General features: G+C 43.4%; 1 protein-coding gene across 1 annotated transcript; it reads right to left on the reverse strand.

Annotated features, from left to right (window-relative positions):
* On the reverse strand, positions 1–8,898 carry LOC117042373 (killer cell lectin-like receptor subfamily F member 1). The gene is made up of 6 exons (XM_033141921.1): positions 8,733–8,898; positions 4,479–4,577; positions 3,089–3,238; positions 1,995–2,149; positions 1,414–1,526; positions 1–350 (listed from the first exon to the last, which is right to left on the reverse strand). Exons 1-6 carry the CDS (start codon positions 8,818–8,820, stop codon positions 227–229), a joined length of 729 nt encoding a protein of 242 aa, XP_032997812.1. The 5' UTR covers positions 8,821–8,898; the 3' UTR covers positions 1–226.
* Positions 8,899–20,010: the final 11,112 nt, after the last annotated feature.

Below are 20,010 nucleotides of genomic sequence, written 5' to 3' on the forward strand. Positions count from 1 at the left end.
TATATATATGTCTGCATACCTAAGGAGTCCCCTGAGCGTTCAGAAGCTACCACCTAATTTTTTAGATTGTCCTGTTTCCATAATTGAGTTATGACTCAGGTGCACTAATAGAGGGGATGATATTCACTTGTGATAGCAGCTCTCCTTCATGCAGCCTTTGTGGTTCAGGGAAATAAAAAGGGTCTATCATACTAGCACGTGAAGGTTGGTGGCTGGTTTTCATAGGTTAGAACAAAATGGCTTCTTTTTCACAAATCCACCTAAATTCAGCAGTGCACATTTCAGAGCGAACTTGACCGGATTTCACAACTCCACAACCGGCTCCAGTTTCTGGAAGAGGCAGTGGGAACCTGTGGAAACAGAGAAAACCTCAGGTCAGTAATTTCACAATTCAAGGAGCACCGTGCAGGATTAGACCAAAGGTATATCTTGCCCAGGAGTAAGGACCAGCCATTTGTCTGGAACTTGAGAAGAGCTGCCGACGGACTCCAGCAGGTATCAATCATCTGATGCCATCTTGTCAGATGGTTGACAGGTACATGGAAGTTGGACCACAAGGTGAGGAGGAGGAGAAGAAGAGTTTGGATTTGATATCCCGCTTTATCACTACCTGTAAGGACGTTCAGTGGTTGCTCATGAGTAAAGCCCCAAACGCAGAACTTCTAAAAACTAAGTTCTTTATTGTGCACAGCTATATACAGTGGAGCAAAAGTTCAAACGTCCATCTCATCCCTCCGCAGAGTCCAGGAATGAACCCTTCCGGTTCTTTGTCCAGCAAAAGAGGCGCGGGATTCTGAACCCCTGCCTCCCCCTTCCACGTCCTTCCTGCCTGCGACCTCGGAGCGTGGGAACCTGACCCCGATCCCCGCTTTCCCTACGGTGCTGAGGCTCCGCGACACCTTCAGAGCCCCTGCACCGCCTTCCTGCCCCTGACTCCCCCTCCCCGCTGGAGGAATGGTCGCTTCCAGTGGAGGAGGGGGAGGACGAACTGGTGAACAGCGGAGGCAGGTCTCTATATTGCAAACGCTCCCGCGACTCCACCAGCCGTGGGGAAGGGGGTTTCCTGACACTACCCGAAGGAGTATCAAAGCTGCTAATATTCTCCTTTCCCTTCCTCCCCCACAACAAACACTCTGTGAGGTGAGTGGGGCTGAGAGTCTTCAGAGAAGTGTGACTAGCCCAAGGTCACCCAGCAGCTGCATGTGGAGGAGCGGAGACGCAAACCTGGTTCACCAGATTACGAGTCTACAGCTCTTAACCACTACACCACACTGGAGAGAAGAATCTGCCCCGCTGGACCAAGAAAGGTTCCCCTGATCCAGTCCAGCTAGCCTGTGGAGATGAGGCGTCTGCAATTCAGAGAAAGCTATTACAGGAAAGGTTGTGTTTGTACAAACGCAGGAAAACACTTACAGGGTTTGATTTAAGGCTGAGCCTTCCACCCAGGTCCAGGTGTTGCGCAGATGTGTAATATTAAGTCCAATCCAAACAGGATATTTCTCTTGAGTGATGGCCTGTATGAATTCCTGCCAATAACACAAGGGAAATTGTAATTCTGCCAGTGTTCTTGTTTCTTTGTTGTTCTTGTTCTTTGTTCAGTTACAGCCAGTGACTGTTGGGCAGGGACGGTTCAGTTTCAGTTTCACTGTGTCTACAATTTTTCCAACCTTCAATTCAGTTCTCTATGTTTCCACATCAGGGTTTTTGTGTGTGAGTTTCTTCTAATATACCTATTTTAGAAGCAGTTTTGCCTAATGCATACATTTTTGCAAAGGAAGCTTCGCTAATGCAGTGCATTTTTAATTTTTATTAATGCATGTTTTATTTATTTTTATTTTATTAATGCATGTTTTATTTATTTTTATTTTATTAATGCATGTTTTATTTATTTTTATGCATGTTTCATAATGCATGTTCCATAACTATTTGCATTTTTGTACACAGCACTTGACTGAACACCTGCATTGCAAAATCCAGAGTAACGTTTTTCCTACCATTTCTGCCCAATCCCGGACCACTAGCATTTGAGATCTCTTCCTGGAACAGTCGCTGTAGCCCTGAAGCCAATTCCATTTCTCTTTAGAAAACCAGTAGCACTTTCCCTCCCGTGCAACCCAGTTGTTTGGACAGAGCTTACACCTGGCACTTTCTATAAGGAGAAAAAAAAAGAGAAAGAAAAGGCATACGGTTATTTTAGTCTAGTCATCATTTCAGTTCTTTACATGCAGGGGGTACCTTGGTTCTCAAACTTAATCCGTTCTGGAAGCCCCTTCCAAAACCAAAGTGTTCCAAAATGAAGGTGAGCTTTCCCACAGAATGTAATGCAAAATGAATTAATCCATTCCAGACTTTTAAACACAATCCCTCAAACAGCAATTTAACATGAATTTTACTATCTAACGAGACCATTGATCCATTAATGAAAGCAATAAACAGTGCACTGCAGTCACACAATCAATAAATCAGTAGCTGAACTGGGTTCCACACTGTCACAAAAACAAAAAACAAAAAAGAGCCGCAAAAACAGAAAAGCAAAATAAATAGCAAAAACAGACAGACCTCAGCGTAACACTCAAAATGGAAGTGTGGCACTCAAATCGGAAGCATAACACTCAAAACGGAGCACGTTTGACTTCCGGGAAAAGTTCGCAAACCGGAACAGTTACTTCTGGGTTTGCAGTGTTCGGGTTCCAAGTTGTTTGAGTACCAAGGCGTTTGAGAACCAAGGTACCACTGTATTATGATTGTTCACACAAATGAAAACTGAACTAATATTCCATGCTCTGGTAGCTGCAAGGTGCTCTATGTGAAGCTCCCCTGAAAACTGATTGGGAAACGACAGAATTCAGCAGCCAGATTGCTGGTGGGGATGGCGCTGGTGGAGAAGGAGCATGAAGCAGCCACACTGCTTGTCTGTCAGTGTCCAAGCCCAATTCACGGTGCACAGGTTAGTTTCAGAAGTCCTAAAGGACGTGGCACTCAAATATCTCACTATTTTCAAATCCGTCCCTACATAAGAAAGAACCTCATTTTCACCAATAACAGGCAAATGTTTCAGGCACCGTAGGAGGAAGAGATGGGAGCTTACCTGTAAATGGCTCACACAGGTGAATGGCCATCTGCTCAGAACAGGGGCTTCCATGTGCTCTCATTGGGCTTTTCAAGGTTCCTGCTTCATCCTCAGTGGCGCTGGCAGCTGTCCCACGAGTCTCACCTTTACATAAGCCTCCCTCCACAGCTTGAGCCACAGAGGGGTAGATGACATCAGAAAGCTGCTTTACAATGAATCTCAGCGCAAGGCAGCACAGAGCAAGTGTTGGCCCACAATTTCAAATGCACCCCCCCCAATCTCTTTCCTTGTAGCCAGAAATCTTGTGAACCACTTTGATATCTTCAGATGAAGGGCAGTATACAATTAAATTAAACCCAGGCTTTTAGAGAAGTGGGTTTGTTGCATAAAAGTGCTCGATACACGACAAATGTGCAACCAGAATCTTGCCAGTAGCTAAGTGAATGAATCCCACCCAAAAATAGTGACAGCCAGGAAGTGCCCTTAGACAACAATCATGGTATTTCTAACGTCTGAGGCCTAAAATGAATTGGGTGGCGGGACAATGAAGTGGAGAAATTGCAGGAAAACTCGCCTCCTGCTGCACCCTCCCCCCCCAATACCATTCTCCAGGCCATTCCCCCCTTTCTGGATGCAAACCTCTGCTGCGGGTTAAATATGATGGGAGCAGCAAGGGTTAAGCCATCCCTTTTTACCTGCTATACCTCTGTATTCCCTCCCAGCATCAAAGTCAGGGAGCCAAACTGAACCATTATTTAAAAATCTTTTATTTAACCCTCCCAGCCTTGCAAGCCACCAGATGATGGGGTTGCAGGTGTCTGTCACTCTGCACTTCCCCCATCCCCAAATACCTACTTATTTACAGTGGTACCTCAGGTTATGGACTTAATTCATTCCGGAGGTCCGTTCTTAACCTGAAACTGTTCTTAACCTGAGGTACCACTTTAGCTAATGGAGCCTCCTGCTGCTGCCGCCGCACAATTTCTGTTCTCATCCTGAAGCAAAGTTCTTAACCCGAGGTACTATTTCTGGGTTAGTGGAGTCTGTAACCTGAAGCGTCTGTAACAAGGTACCACTGTATTTAATATATTCCACCTTTCTTCCAAACTGGGATTCACGGCGGCTTTAAAAACACCACCTCACCTTGCTTCATGGGCAAGAAGATACAAAGTGCTCTAGTTTAAGATGATCCATCCACCTTTCCTATACATTTACTGGGGGAGGGCACATAGATCCCCTTCGTTGTCTCCCCCTCCCTGCTCACTCTGAATATTATTTCCATTTTTTCCTCAGAGTTTGGATCGAGGAACTGTGCACTACATATGCCATGTGATTTTAAAATGAAGTGGTGGTGTTGTGGGTTTTTTTTGGGGGGGGGGCGATGACAATTAGACATCTAAGAACTTACCAAACACGATCAGCGCAATCACAGCCAATCCCAGAACGACACAGGCTGCCCCTAATATCCCCAGTGAGATTTTGTACCGAGCGATTAGCTTAGAATTGCCTGCAAGAATTCAATGTGGAGTGAGGAAACTTAACCACAGTTCTGACCCTAGGCAGCTATTATTATTTTTTGTAGCGTACATATGCAAACACAGCATTAAGATTGCCCTGTCTCATATTTTTGGTGTGAAAACCTGGAAACAACCGCATGTCCTGAATTAGAAACAACCATTATTTTCAGTTACAGGTGGGTAGCCGTGTTGGTCTGCCATAGTCAAAACAAAAGAATTTTTTTTTTCCAGTAGCACCTTAGAAACCAACTAAGTTTGTTCTTGGCATGAGCTTTCGTGTGCATGCACACTTCTTCAGATACACAGTATGTGCATGTGTATCTGAAGTGTGCATGTGTATCTGAAGAAGTGTGCATGCACACAAAAGCTCATACCAAGAACAAACTTAGTTGGTCTCTAAGGTGCTACTGGAAAGAATTTTTTACATTATTTTCAGGACAGAGAAGCTGTTGCTGTAAACATGCCTTATTGGCTCTCTGTAGGGGCTCCCACGCAGTAAGGTTTTGCAGTGTCTGGCTGGCACTGATGGAGGAGACTTAAGAATGTACCAAAAAAACCTGCTGGATCAGGCCAAAGGCGCAGTTAGCCCAGCACCCTGTTCTCACAGGGGCGAAGCAGGTGCTTATGCACAGTTTGCAAGCAGGATATGAGCACAATGCCACTTTCCCCACTTGTAGAGCAGAATAAACTTTATTTGCATCAGCCACTAGCCATAGCAATAAAAGAAAAGAAAAATGTACTGAAGATGGAGGTAAAAACTTAACTATAGAAAGTACATTTGGGGGGGGGGGGTTACATCAATAATCAAACAACAGAACCTATTCTAATTGCCCACGCTAAAAACCTTGCAGTTTTTGTCGTCACCTGATCATCTTGATCTGCTAAAAGAAAGGACACAGCAGCACTGGTTGAGAGACCCAGCATGGACAATAATAGAGGAGGAGTGATAACCTCACTCCTCAAATCTTTATAAAGAGTGCAAGCCTGAAGCACACAAGCCACTGACTCAATACTGCCACCTCCATAGGGACATACTGGTAACTTTTTTCAGTGGATTTTTTTTAAATCGACCCCCAAGTACAGCTGAAGGCAGCACATTCAATCTTGCGAAAGTGAAAGCATGCCTGTATTTTGGAATGGTTAAATTTTGCATATAGGGTGCCAAAGTGTCAATATGACTAGGTGGAGAATAATCATACCATGGACAGAATTTCCTTATTGTGGCCAGATTATTTTGTCACTTGATATCATATAGGAGCTGTCTATTTAAATTATTTGTTTTACTGAAGCCCAGTGTTAGTAACTGTTGTGGCCATAAACCAAAAAAGAAAAGCTTTTGGTTGACAATTTTAGTCCAAGCGCTCTCATGACAATCTTGCGATACTAGGGGTAGTAGACCAGTGGGGTTTAAATTTCGGTAAAGCCAATAATTAAATGTCCTACGTCAAATCTGTAATTCAACAGAGGGGAGGTTAGCCTTTATGTGCAATGAAGCATTTGCAACACGGGATGGAACAGAACAAAACTGCTGTAGGAACTGAGATTGAACAGCTTCAGTAGATCCAAGGTGAGTGTGCCTGTCCAAGTCTGAGCCCCATATAGAAGAGAAGAAGAAGAGTTTGGATTTGATATCCCGCTTTTCAATACCCGAAGGAGTCTCAAAGCGGCTAACATTCTCCTTTCCCTTCCTCCCCCACAACAAACACTCTGTGAGGTGAGTGGGGCTGAGACACTTCAGAGAAGTGTGACTAGCCCAAGGTCACCCAGCAGCTGCATGTGGAGGAGTGGAGACGCGAACCCGGTTCCCCAGATAACGAGTCTACCACTCTTAACCGCTACACCACACTGGCTAGGGGTTTAGCTTTAGCCACCTTTTGTAAGGAAAAGGCGTGTCAGAATTTTGGCACTTAAGGAATGACAGTGTTTCCTTTGCATATTTCTGATGTGCTCCTCATGAACCTGTTGACTGAAGAATAAGGCTGAGGTATTTAAAGACTTTAATCTGTTCAATTAACTGATTATCCATATACCATCTATGGGCCCTATGGTTTCTTGAAAACACCTTGACTTTAGTTTTCTTGTAATTCACAGCCAGCTGTTCTCTTTGGCAGTACCCTGAGAATGCCCTCATCAATCCTTTTAGGCCCATTTTTTTGTGATAGAAGTACCACATCATCTGTGTATAATAATAAAGAGATGGCTTTTGTGGCCAATTTAGGGGCATGATACTCTGGAGATCTGGAAAATATAATATGTATATAAATTAAACAATGCGGGAGCTAGGATACAACCTTGCTTAACTGCCTCTGTGTCTGGTACGAATCCTGTGAGATGCCCATTTGTACAGCAACGTACCTTCAGCACAGGTTTTTTTTTATATAGACATTTAATCAAGAACAATAATCTTTTATCCATACTTGAAGATTTCAACTTATCCCAAGTCTTACTCAAGAGACTGAATCAAATGCAGCTTTCAGATAAAGGAAAGCTGCGTATAGCACACCACCTGGTTTCTTAACATACTTATCTATAAAATGGACTAGTACAAAGCAATTATCTATAGTGGATCTGCTTTGTCTAAATCCTGCTTCCTCTTCGGCATGTTGGAAATGTAAAGAAAAAGAAGGGACCTTTTATCATATGTGGTGGGAATGTAGAGAAGTTAAAAAAATATTGGGTAATGATTTATAATGAATTGAAAAAAATGTTTAAAAAGACTTTTGTGAAAAAGCCGGAAGCATTCTTATTAGGGATTTTAGGCCAAGATCTGCCAAAGAAGTGTGCATGCACACTAAAGCTCATACCAATAACAAACTTAGTTGGTCTCTAAGGTGCTACTGGAAGGATTTTGTTTTCTTTTGTTCCAATCAACTAGCTTATTGTAAAGATGCTTTGCTTATAATTTGCTAATTACAGGTAGCAAACCAATTGGTCTATAACTAGCCGGATCAGATGTTAGCCCTTTTTCAATAAAGGGATGACTACCACTGTGGCCCAAAATTCAGGGAATAACCCGGAAGAATTGATAAATGAGAATATTACCACCAGCAGGGAGGCTCACCAGTCGATGTTAGATTTCAATAGTTCTGGGGCAAATAGTCTATGCCTGGTGGTTTATTATTTTTTAACTGTGAAATAAGGTCCTTGACTTCAGTTATAGATACTGGATACTTGTAATCTCCAGTAACTGGTATCCAGAGGTAGACCATAGCCACTATTATTATTATTATTATTATTATTATTATTATTATTATTATTATTATATAAACAAATTTATAAGACTGCATCACAGCATAAACAAAATAAAAATAAGAAATTCCTTCAAGTAGCACCTTAGAGATCTACTAAGTTTGTTCTTGGTATGAGCTTTCGTGTGCATCTAGTATCTGAAGAAGTGTGCATGCACACGAAAGCTCATAGCAAGAACAAACTTAATTTCTTATTTTTTATTTTGTTTTGACTATGGCAGACCAACACGGCTACCTACCTGTCACAGCATAAAGCCATCAAAGCAGTGTCCATGATAAGAATAAGGCAAACACAAAACACAAACTCTAAAAACAATAAAACTTGCAATGCAACACAATTTCATCAGATACAAAATTAATCTGACGCCACTTTACGTTGTAAATTTCACATGAATATATGGTAAATAATAATAAAAGATTAGCACAATGCAGTCATACAAAGGATAAAATAAAATGAACCTTGTGCCAAACTGCCTCCGCTGCTCTCTGCATTTACTGCTATGCAGTTTACAAAGTATAAAACTCACTTGCGCAGGGTGGTATTCGACTAAATGTTACTCTGAGTAGACCCGCTGAAATTAATGCACATGACCAAGCAAGGCTGTCCTCCTAAGCCCACTTTCACCTTGGAAGTAAGCTCCACTGAATTCAGCAGAACTTACTCCTGAGTAGACACGGTTAGGTTTGAGCTGCAAAGTGCGTCCATAAATTTCAACGAATCTACATTGAGTAAAACTTAGTTGAATACAACCCAAAAAATATGAACAAGCAGTGATACCCCAAAAAGTTGCTCAGTCCTAATTCAGAGAAGGTTGTGTGCCCTAGAGAAGATTCCCCCCCCTAAAAATACAAACAAACACTAATGCAGGACCCTGAGGGAGCCGTGGCAAACCATACCTTGCGTCCTCTTAGCTTCTGCCCAACGTGCAGAGTTTTTATTACTTGGCTGGGGACTTAACGCCATGTAACCGTCTTCATCTTCCATGGCCCCAAATGATTATATCTCAAGAGACTTATGAAAAAGAATGAGCTTGTCTAGATGCTGGTTAGTTCTCTTGAATGTGGGGCTTAGGGTTGCAAAGGAAATGCGAGCGCCCTTTCCGGCATCTCAACTGTGAAACCACAGGTAAGGTCTTAAAAGTGACCTTAACAGATAATAATCTAACACAGTAGGTAGCAGGCAAGGTCCTTGCCCCAGGATCTAGCACTTTTCTCGGGGAACCAGATCTCAAAGGCATATGCAGGATGCCAATATAGCAGTATTCAAAAGCACACTGCCTCTGATTGGCAGTATCGCTAGAAGCCACTGAGAGCCTTATCCTTCATGAATTCATCTATTCCTCTTTTTAAACCATCCATGCTGGTGGCCATATATTTGTTTCTTGCTCTTCCCCTCAGGAGCTCAAGGTTGTGTATTTTCCTCCCCTCTCCTCCTGACTTTTATATTTGCACATTGCAACACCCTGCAAGGCAGGCTAGACTAAGCTAATGGATGTACAACACACAGCAGTTCTTGTCAATAGCTGCAGGGATGCAGGGGGCCTAATCCAACACCCTTTTAGAATATGGCTCTTTTTTGGGGGGGGGGTTTATTGGGTTATTGTTTTTTATTTGATTTGATATGTTGTGGTCTTGTCTGTGAACTGCCCTGTGACCTCAGTATAAATTGAATATATAATAAATATCTACATACAGTGTTCCAGGCCCAGAAAATCCTGCTGCAGTTTCCATCCAGCACCTCCTGCCTAGAACCTGATCATTAAGAGAAAGCTACCTAGTGTTAGCAGCTCTGAATGAGCCAGTGTGGTGTAGTGGTTTAGGCGTAGACTCGTAATCTGGGGAACCGGGTTCGCTTCCCCCTCCTCCACATGCAGCTGCTGGGTGACCTTGGGCTAGTCACACTAGCTCTGAAGTCTCTCAGCCCCACTCACCTCACAGAGTGTTTGTTGTGGGGAAGGAAGGGATAAGGAGAATGTTAGCCACTTTGAGACTCCTTCGGGTAGTGATAAAGTAGGATATCAAATCCAAACTCTTCTTCTTCTTCTTCTTTGTTTCTAGCATTTTGCCACAGGACAGCTCAACCTGCACATCCTGCAGTATAATTTATACAAAATAAAAAAAATCCTTCCAGTAGCTCCTTAGAGACGAACTACTTAGTGGTCTCTAAGATGCTACTGGAAGGAATTTTTTAATTTTGTTTCAACTATGGCAGACCAACACGGCTACCTACCTGTAACTAGTATAATTTATATCAGGGAACCAGGCAGAGGGCCTTCTCAGTTGTGGCACCCGCCCTGTGGAAACACCCTCCCACCAGATGTCAAAGAGAAACCAACTACCAGACTTTTAGGAGACATCTGAAAGCAGTCCTGTTTAGGAAGCTTTAATGTTTAAGAGATTATTGTATTTTAACATTCTGTTGGAAGCCGCCCAGAGTGGCTGGGTATAAATAATAATAATAATAATAATAATAATAATCACTGAATGAACAAAACCAAAATCCAAGATCCCATTATCCAGTACATAGGTAAAACCAGTGCTTTTTTCTAAAAAATAAAAATAAAATGTTTAGGGGTACTCTCACTTACCTACTCATATTGAAATTGTTGTCGTTCAGTCGTTCAGTCGTGTCCGACTCTTCGTGACTCCATGGACCAGAGCACGCCAGGCACGCCTATCCTTCACTGCCTTCCACAGTTGGCCAAACTCATGCTAGTAGCTTCGAGAAACACTGTCCAACCATCTCATCCTCTGTCGTCCCCTCTACTGCCCCTCAATTAGGTCAAACTTAAATTCACAAAATGTTTAGGGGTATGCGTACCCCTGTGTACCCCCAGGAACAGCACTGGGAAAACTGCAACTGACCTACCTACACAATATAGAAACTGCCATTTTTACCCTGCAACACCGGAGGAAAACACTTTAATTTTGATAACATAGCTTTCTGGATTTATCAATTATTGCTATAGTGATGCGAATAGATCCAACAATGCTAGCGAAAGGGGGGGGGATTTGTGGATATAACACATGCTGAGCACACAAACAGTACTTGGCCTCCACTTTGGTGTAGCTTTAGCGAATGAAGGTCTTCTGAGCACTCCATCTGCAAGGGTCTGTAACTACTGCAGCCTTGGGAAGCAGCATCGCTTTTATCAGAGCAACTGATGAAGGCTGAAGACAAAAACATTTGCTGTGAAAATTTAAAATCTCTTTTGTGGTCAATGTAATAAATGTACGGTTTTTTAGTGATTAACTGCATCTATTAGGGGAGGGGTTGTAGCTCTGGTGGGGGACACGTCATGCTGCTTTCTGGGGTTGTATGTCCACCTTTGGTCCCCCCTCCAGGGCCAGATTTAGGTTTCATAAGGCCCTAAGCTACTGACGGTAATGGGGCCCTTTATATGTCCAGCTTCCTTTGTCAACAACAAATTGTCCTTGTTTTTTTGTGTTTGAATATAAGTTATATGGTATTTTATGGACCTAATAGGTCCATACACAACACAAAACACTATATGTTTTATATTATTTGTTTTTATCTTATATTTTGGAAATGCACATCCAGTTTTTCCCCCTTATGTTTTTGGCAGCCCCCAAGAGTGAGGCCCAAAGCTATAGCTTGTTTAGCTTATACGTAAACCCAGCACTGGTCCCCCACTCTGCACTCAGCTCTCCCCCCTGCGGTTCCAAGCTGTCAGTCAGTGTCGGAATACGTTTCACGGATCCGCCATGGATTCATATTTATTTGGTTATTTTATAAGTTTTTCGAGGTCTACTTTTGGTATAATTGCGCGTAAAAGTGAAAGTGAAAGCATGAATGAATAGTGTGATTCACTTACAAGATTAATCCGCCTTTATTTTGTAGATCCGGTCATGTTCAAAGTTGTTAATGAGCGTTAAACTTGCTTCCCGCCCTTTTGGAGGGCAGCAACAGTGATTTTATTGGTTAAAGTACTAATGATGATGTCACGTTTGTTCCCTAATAAAGGCAGAGGCACCCCGCTTAGGCAGGAGACCGCACGTTCTTTAGGAGAAGTTCGTTTATGTTCTTTTAGTTGGGTTTTAGTTGAAGTCAAGTTTAGTTTAAGGGACTAGGAGCGGGCTGGACGGGTTGGATGGGTTTTTTTCTTTAGTTAGAGTTAGATCGCGGAAGATCATTCGGTTTAGCCTTAGTTAGGTTTTCTTTAGGTTTAGCCTAGGGCTAGAATTGCGGAAGATATTTCGGTTTTAGTTTATTTAGTTAGCCTCGCGGAAGATTGGGCGCGCAGGGTCTTTAAGCTTAGGAGAACTTAGCTTAGGGGACGAGCCTACGCGGGTTCTGCCGAAGCCACTAAAGATACAACCGTGTCTGTCTTCCTTTGGGGTTAACGGGGGAAAGTAAAATTTTTAATTTTCTGTAAATTGGTCCGTCTATTCAGAGTCAGGGTATATATTTTATTTCACGAGGCAACGTTTCTTTAAAGAAGGCAATTAGGAACTCACACACCACCAGAGTCTTCAATTGGCTTACTCATCATCCTTCAACTGTGAGGCTTGGCCGACCGTGCTCAAAAGCACGCGGAACGCTGGCCACTTTCCCCCAACTGGTACCTCGTGCATAACCAATCCAAGGCCGTGCACGAGGAGCTCCAGCACCCAAACCCCGACAAGTGGTGCCCCGTGTGAGGCAAAGCGTAGTCAAAAATCGCTTCCACGAAGACTCCGGTTGAAGGCAACATATCGGAAACAGACATTGAGAGGTGAGGTATAACGGCCCGGTTTATCCAGGATTTCGCTGCAGTAGCGCGAATCCACCGCTTGCCCAAAAATAGTGTAAATAGAAATTGCGCGCGTGTATTTTGCCCCAAGGGGTCCCCGGTAGAGCGGCAAGGAGTTTAGTGTAAGCCTACGGGCAGGATAAGGTCTTCCCTAAAGCCTACGGGTGGGAAGGGTTCTGGCAAAAGCCTACGGTGCCAGGGTCTGGCAAAAGCCTACGGGTGCCAGGGTTTTCGGTCAAAGCCTACGGGTAGGGCCGGTGTCTCCCGAAAAAGCCTACGGGTGGGAGGGAAAGGTTTTCTGGCTAAAGCCTACGGGTGCCAGGTTTTTCGGTCAAAGCCTACGGGTAGGGCCGGTAGCCCCTAGTAGAAGCCCACGGGTGGGGGCGGAGGTTTTCTGGCTAAAGCCTACGGGTGCCAGGTTTTCGGTTAAAGCCTACGGGTAGAACCGGTGTCCCCTAGTAAAGCCTACGGGTGGGGGGGAAAGTTTTTGAAAAGTGTTTAAAAAAAAAAAATGGGCTCCTCACTCTCAACTGCTCAAGTAAAATTTTGTGAAGATTTATTGTACCTTTTGAAAAGAAATGGTCACCCTGTCTCTGAATCAGAAGTAGAGCTTTTAGTTAAAACCATTGGGGAAATTTGTCCCTGGGTCCCTAAGGAAGGAACGAAAGATTTAGCCTCATGGGAAGGATCGGGTTAGAATTTATGGCCAACCCGAAAATCGGAATTCCTGTACAATTAGTATGGAGCAAAGTAAGAGATGTCAGTATTGTAATGTCTCATTCTCACATTGCATAATGTTGTGGGTTGCCTTTAATTACTTAATTGATGCATGAGTATGGGAACTATTTAAATGTCTCCTCCCTCTCTTCCTTTCCCCCCCCCCTGCTGAAGAAGATGGATGTGAGTAGTCGTGTTGTTTTGTTATTTGCTTTATAAATAAAACCTTAGATGTTACTTTCCAACCACAGTTGCTTCTGCTGCACTTTGCTGTAAGAGACTGAGTTTGCTATATGCATATGGGCTTTTAATGCTCACAACGGTTATGGGCCCAGACTGTGTTGCTGGACTGTGCGCAGACTGTGTTGGACTGTCCTCAGAGTGTGTTCCGGACTGTGCCAGATTGCTGCGTGATTCCTGGTAAGAAGTGTCTCGGCTGGAGGACAGTGGAATGTAACTCAAGGTCAGCTGCTGCTGCTTCAAAGGCAAGTTTGTCTGTTTGTTTTACTGCCTAATTAGCAAGGCTGTGTAGGAGAGGCAAGCCGGTCATAAGTCTTTGCAGCATTAAGAGAAACTGTTTCATTGGCTGATAGGAAAACCAGAAATGGATCGTGCGCAGAGCCAAGCCGGTACTTTTCCTTTTCCTCTGCTTGATACGCATAATTACTCTTCATGGAATTTGCGTATGCAATGCTGCTGAAAGAGAAATTATGGCATGTGATAACAGACACAGCGCCACAGCCCAATAGTCGTGGATGGGCTGCTTGGAATAATGCAGATTGCAGAGCCAGAGGCACAATAATGACAGGTGTCTCAGATGGCCAGTTAATTAATCTGCAAGGAAAAGATTCCACCAAAGCTATGTGGAATGCTTTGAAAGACACACATTTACGAACAGCAGCTGGTTCGGCGATTATCTTCTTCAAGCGGTTGTGCAGACTAGAATTGCAACCTGGTGGAGACCTGCAGTCTCATATGGCTCAATTAAAATCCCTGAGGCAGGAATTGAGTCAGAGAGGGGTGAATCTTTCTGAAGACATTTTCTGTTTTTTGATTATAAACAGTCTAGATCAAAGTTATGATTCGGTAGCTGCACAGTTAGCAGTTCTACCAACAGCTCAGCTCACTGTTGATCATGTATCTGCTGTTTTGATGAATGAAATGGATCGAAGAATGGCTGTAAATCACAAACAAGGACAAGCTAGCAGCGCTTCAGCACAAAGCCCAGATAGTGTTACTGTCTTAAAGGCACAGCGTTGCTACAATTGTGGAGAGCTGGGGCATGTGCAAGATTCTGCAAAAAGCGTGCAAAAGCCAAGCGTGGTTCCAGAGGGAGAGGGGAAGGCAAAGCCCAGGGACCCCCTCAACCAAAGGCTATGATTACACGTTGTACCAGTCAGCGTGTGCAGTCAGCATTTGTGATAGATTCGGGCGCTACGCGGCATATCTGCAGAAATAGAGTTTGTTTGTCCAGCTTGAGTTGCAGAAGGGCACGATTCATCAAGCAGATGGAGGCTCACTTCAAAGTGAAGGACATGGAACTGTTTTCCTGAAAAGACTGAATACAACAATAAAGAATGTACTGTTTGCTCCAGATTTAGCTGATAACCTGCTGAGCGTGTCACAGCTTACTGCACAAGGGTTTAAAGTGTGTTTCACCAAAAATAAGTGTCAAATAATGAAGCATAATAAGCTTTTTCTTTATGGCAAGTATCAAAAGGGTTTGTTTGTTTTGCCTTATCGTACTGAAGCAAATGATGTTGCTAAAAATAGTGAACAGTGTTGTAAGTTGTCTGTGAGAAAAAATGAGAAGTTACATGATAATTGCATACATGATTTTCACCGCAAATTAGGGCATTTGCATTTTCAGGGCGTGGCCAAGATGCCTGAAATGGTGGAGGGAATGACTTTGCGAAATTGCAAGTATCACATGAAATGCATTTCCTGTGCTGAGCACAAAGTCAAATGGCTCCCAAGGGTAAAATATCTATGAAGGAAGTGCCGCGCCTTATCAGTTTTTACATGCAGACCTTGTTGGTCCTCTAGCGCCCTCTAGAGGTAACTCACGGTATTTTTTGGTTCTGATAGATCAATTCTCCAGATATGTTTGGGTTTATATGTTGGAGAAGAAAATGATGCATTTGAAAAATTTAAGAATTTCTGTGCATGGTTAAAAAATGTTCATGGCACGAAAGTGAAATGTTTTTTCACAGATAGAGGGGGAGAATTTTGTTCAGCAGTTTTTGAACAATTTCTAGCTGAAATGGGCATAGAGCACCAAGTTGCTTGTCCGCGTTCCCCATGGCAAAATGGTTTATGTGAAAGAGTTAACCAAACACTCCAGCAGGGCATGAAGACCCTACTTCATGATGCCAACCTGCCAGATGTTTTTTGGGCAGAAGCACTGAATTGTTTTACATATTGTTATAATCGCAGGCTCTCATCAGCCATAGGCTGTACTCCTTATGAAAAGCTATTTAAGAAAAAGCCTTTTATTAAGCACCTTAAATTTTTGGTTCTGATGTATGGGTGCATACACCACAAGATAGCAAGATGGGCAAACGTGGTTCGCATGCTATATTTCTTGGTTATGAAAAAGGTGCATATCGTGTATTAATGACTAATACTAAGACCTTAAAGCTGACAAGAAGCATTGAATGTAATGCAAAATGGGATAAAGTAGGCATTTTCAGTGTTACCATGATGCAGATCAGGAGCCTGATCCTGAAGAGGAAGAGGTTGATAGAGGTGAAAATGTTGCTGAAAATTCTGATAGTGAGACAGACATGGAGATTATAAGAGCACTAAAGAATTCCAAAGACCGTCTGATGTCTTATACAGAGTCAGAGATACCACTCTCTACTACTCCAAAGCAGGAACCTGCTCCTGAGATTTGCATAATATACGCAGATCTGAGAGAGCCACAAAGGGTGTTCCACCTAAGAGATATGCACAAGAGTATGCTAATGCAGCCATAACTGATACAGCTGTTGCTAGCTGTTCAAAACAAGTTTTTGAACCTGCAAGCTTCCAGGAAGTAAAGAGTTTGTCTTCAGAGGATGCAAAGCCTTGGCTTAATGCCATAAAGGCTGAACTAGATTCCCTCCATAAAAACAATACTTGGGAATTAGTTCCAATGCAACCTGGCATGAAATTGATTGATAGTCGTTGGGTCTTTAAGGCCAAGACTGATCAGCATGGAAATGTGATTAGACACAAAGCCAGATTAGTTGCACGTGGTTTCTCACAAATTCCAGACCAGGACTACCACGAAACTTATTCACCTACTGTAAGATTTGAGAGTATACGATTAATGCTAAAAATTGCTGCTGAGGAACAACTGAATGTGTCACATCACGATGTAAATACAGCTTTTTGTATGGTAATCTGGACGAAAGCATTTACATGGTACCACCTGATGGTATTCAGGTGAAGCAGGGAATGGTTTGTAGTTTAAAGAAAGCCCTGTATGGACTAAAACAGAGTGCCCGCTGTTGGCACACCAAATTGACACAGGTATGTTCTCTCTAGGGTTTCACCAAGGTATAGCTGACCCTTGTGTATTTGTCAAAGAAGAGAAACAACAAAAATTGTATTGCATATGTTTTGTTGATGATCTTTTGTTTCTATGGAAAGATGAGACTATGTACAAAACCATATTAGCCAAGCTACAAAACACTTTGACATGAAAAATCTTGGTAAAGTGACCAATTATCTCTCTCTGGAAATAGAGAGAAACCAAAAGGGTGATTTTCTAGTACATCAAACAAAGAAGGTTAATGATGTGATTGCTAAATTAAATTTAAATGATGCCAATGCTGTTGATACACCAATGGTTACAGGTTTTCAACTTGAAGATAATGATAATTTATTTTCTGATGTAACTTTATTCAGAAGTGTGTTAGGCAAACTAAGCTTTATTGCTAGGTGCACGAGGCCAGATATTGCAATCAGCGTAAATTTGCTTAGTAGACATGCTAACAAGCCAAACGTACAAGACTGGAAAGCGTTAAAACGCATTGCTCGCTACCTAAAAGGTACAGAGCACTATAGGCTAGGGTTTACAAATAAGAAATCTAAAGGACTGGAAATATATGCTGATGCAAGTTTCGGGATGATCCTATGGATGGAAAGAGCACTTCAGGTGTATGTTATATGTATAATAATTGCTTATTTGACTGGTCATGCAAAAAGCAAACCACTGTAAGTCTGAGCTCATGTGAAGCTGAGATTAATGCACTAACATACTCACTTATGGATGTTGAGTGGATGTTACAATTATTTAAGGACATGAAAGTAGAAATATCTAGTCCTATAAAGGTGTATCAAGACAACAATCCTGTTTGGCTTTACTGAATCTGAAGGGTGTAAGCAGAGAACTAAGCACTTGCAGATCAGACTGTTACATGCAGAGACTGTATTCAGAAAGGGCTGATACAAGTATCATATATGCCAGGAAAAGAAATACCTGCAGATTTGTTGTCAAAGGTTGTAAATAAACAACAACTGGATCTATATGTACAGATGTTACAGATGTACTAGATGATAATGCAATGTTATCATGAAAAGGGGGAGGATGTCAGTATTGTAATGTCTCATTCTCACATTGCATAATGTTGTGGGTTGCCTTTAATTACTTAATTGATGCATGAGTATGGGAACTATTTAAATGTCTCCTCCCTCTCTTCCTTTCCCCCCCCCTCTGCTGAAGAAGATGGATGTGAGAGTATCGTGTTGTTTTTGTTATTTGCTTTATAAATAAAACCTTAGATGTTACTTTCCAACCACAGTTGCTTCTGCTGCACTTTGCTGTAAGAGACTGAGTTTGCTATATGCATATGGGCTTTTAATGCTCACAAGAAACTGCTTTCACAAATCGCTCCAAGAAATGTTTTGCTTAATGGAACAGTGAATTTAGGAAATACTGCTTTTAATAGTGCCCCTGTGCTGCCGCTTGCGGTTGTGCCATTTTCGGCCCCCTCGCAGCAGCCAGTTCAGGCCCCGTTGTCGTACACGCACTCGCCCTTGTCCAATTTGTCATTGCCAGATTCATTGCCGCCTGTGCCGGTGCAGCAGACGCCGTCGGCCTTTCAAGCCCCGCCGCGGACTGCCCCACCGCCAGTCGCTCAGCAGTCATCGCAGGCCTTTTACCAGCCAGCGATTTCAAGTCAGCAGCAGCCGCGGACCTCGCTCCAAGCAACGGTCCCGCTTCCTCCACCGCAAGCCGCGCTTTTGCCAGCGATCCAGCAGCAGCAGCAGCAAGCAGCCTTTTTGCCAGCAACCCTGCTGCCCTGCAGGCCGCGCTCAAGCCAGCAGCTCCAGTTTTGCAGCAAGCTGATTTCCAATCAACAGCAATCCAAGCTTCAATGCAAGCAGCACAACAGCAATTTACCAACCCTTCAGCACCTCCAATGCCAATGCAGATTCCAAGACAAGAGCAAAGCCAAACAATGATGATCCAGATGCCAGGACTTGCAGTACAGAGCCAACAACCTTATGCTCCAACTCCAAGTCAGCCATCTTGTCTTCATCCAACTCCAAGTCAGCCATCTTGTCTTCATCCAACTTCAAGTCAGCCATCTTGTCTTCATAGTCAGCCATCTTCAAGGCATCCAGATGTCAAAGACTCTTTAGCACCATCTAGTGGCTCATCATTTGGAAAGCATCAAGAAGATTTAAACTCACTGATGCCACCTACAGATCCAACAGCAATGCAGCCCATTTGCAGAACCCAAGCTTTGGAAGCAGCTTTGGGACAAATAGACTTTAGTGCTGATCCAATGCACATCTTTCCAGTGATTCGTGCTAATGGAGGACAACCTGCAAGATATCAAGCCATTCCTTTTGAAACACTACGTGAACTGCGAAAGCCATACGCGAAAATGGACTTCAAGCTCCTTATACTAGAAGTTTACTTGAAGGACTGTCCACTAGTAGACTTCTGCCATCTGATTGGAAGTTGATTCTTCGCACCTTCCTGTCGCCTACAGATGCTCTTCTGTGCCTGCAAGAGTGGAAAGAAGTAGCAGCCAGACGTGCAACGCCACTTGCCACAGAAGATATGCTCACAGGATCAGGACATTACTCCAATCTCAATCAACCTAGCCATACCTGATGCTGCACTTGTCACCATAGCAGACATTGTAGTCAAAGCTTGGCGCAGACTACCCAATCGCACAGATGCTAGCTCAGTATCAGGATTCGCTGCAGTTAGGCAAGGTCCAAAAGAACCTTATGGGGACTTCGTGGATCGCCTGATTGTTGCAGTGGAACGCCAGATAGAAGATCGTCATGCCAGAAACATGCTGACAAAACAACTTGCCTTTGAAAATGCCAATGATGACTGCAAGAATGCCCTAACAGCAGTTGCAGCTCGTCCAGATGCCACATTGACTGAGATGCTACGCGTCTGCCAGAATGTCGGTACCCACTCCTACAAAGCACAGCTCTTGGCAGCTGCGGTACAGATGCCACGTCAAGACGCTCTACGCCAGTCAAGAAGTGCTATGGTGTGGAGGCGATGGGCATTTCCGTCGCAGTGCACAACAACGCCAAGGCCTTCTGCCAAGCCGCCAGAGAGATGTCCCATCTGTCAGAAAGGATTTCATTGGGCGAACGATTGTCGTTTGAATCCACAAAATACATCACCTACCTCATCTCCAGTTCAGGGAAACGGTTCTGCGGGCCGCGCCCCGCCCCCGGTA

This window comes from Lacerta agilis, chromosome 2 (assembly GCF_009819535.1).
Source record: "Lacerta agilis isolate rLacAgi1 chromosome 2, rLacAgi1.pri, whole genome shotgun sequence".
Lineage (NCBI taxonomy): Eukaryota > Metazoa > Chordata > Lepidosauria > Squamata > Lacertidae > Lacerta > Lacerta agilis.

What these genes read in the sequence shown, in the direction of transcription:
- LOC117042373 (XM_033141921.1), bottom strand. Translation starts at nt 8,820, where the DNA reads ATGGAAGATGAAGACGGTTACATGGCGTTAAGTCCCCAGCCAAGTAAT. An exon ending in CCTGTGTGAGCCATTTACAG is followed by an intron (nt 2,150 to 3,088) that starts GTAAGCTCCCAT and finishes TTCTCCTTATAG; the next exon opens with AAAGTGCCAGGTGTAAGCTC. An exon ending in TCAGCCTTAAATCAAACCCT is followed by an intron (nt 351 to 1,413) that starts GTAAGTGTTTTC and finishes CTGTTTCCACAG; the next exon opens with GTTCCCACTGCCTCTTCCAG.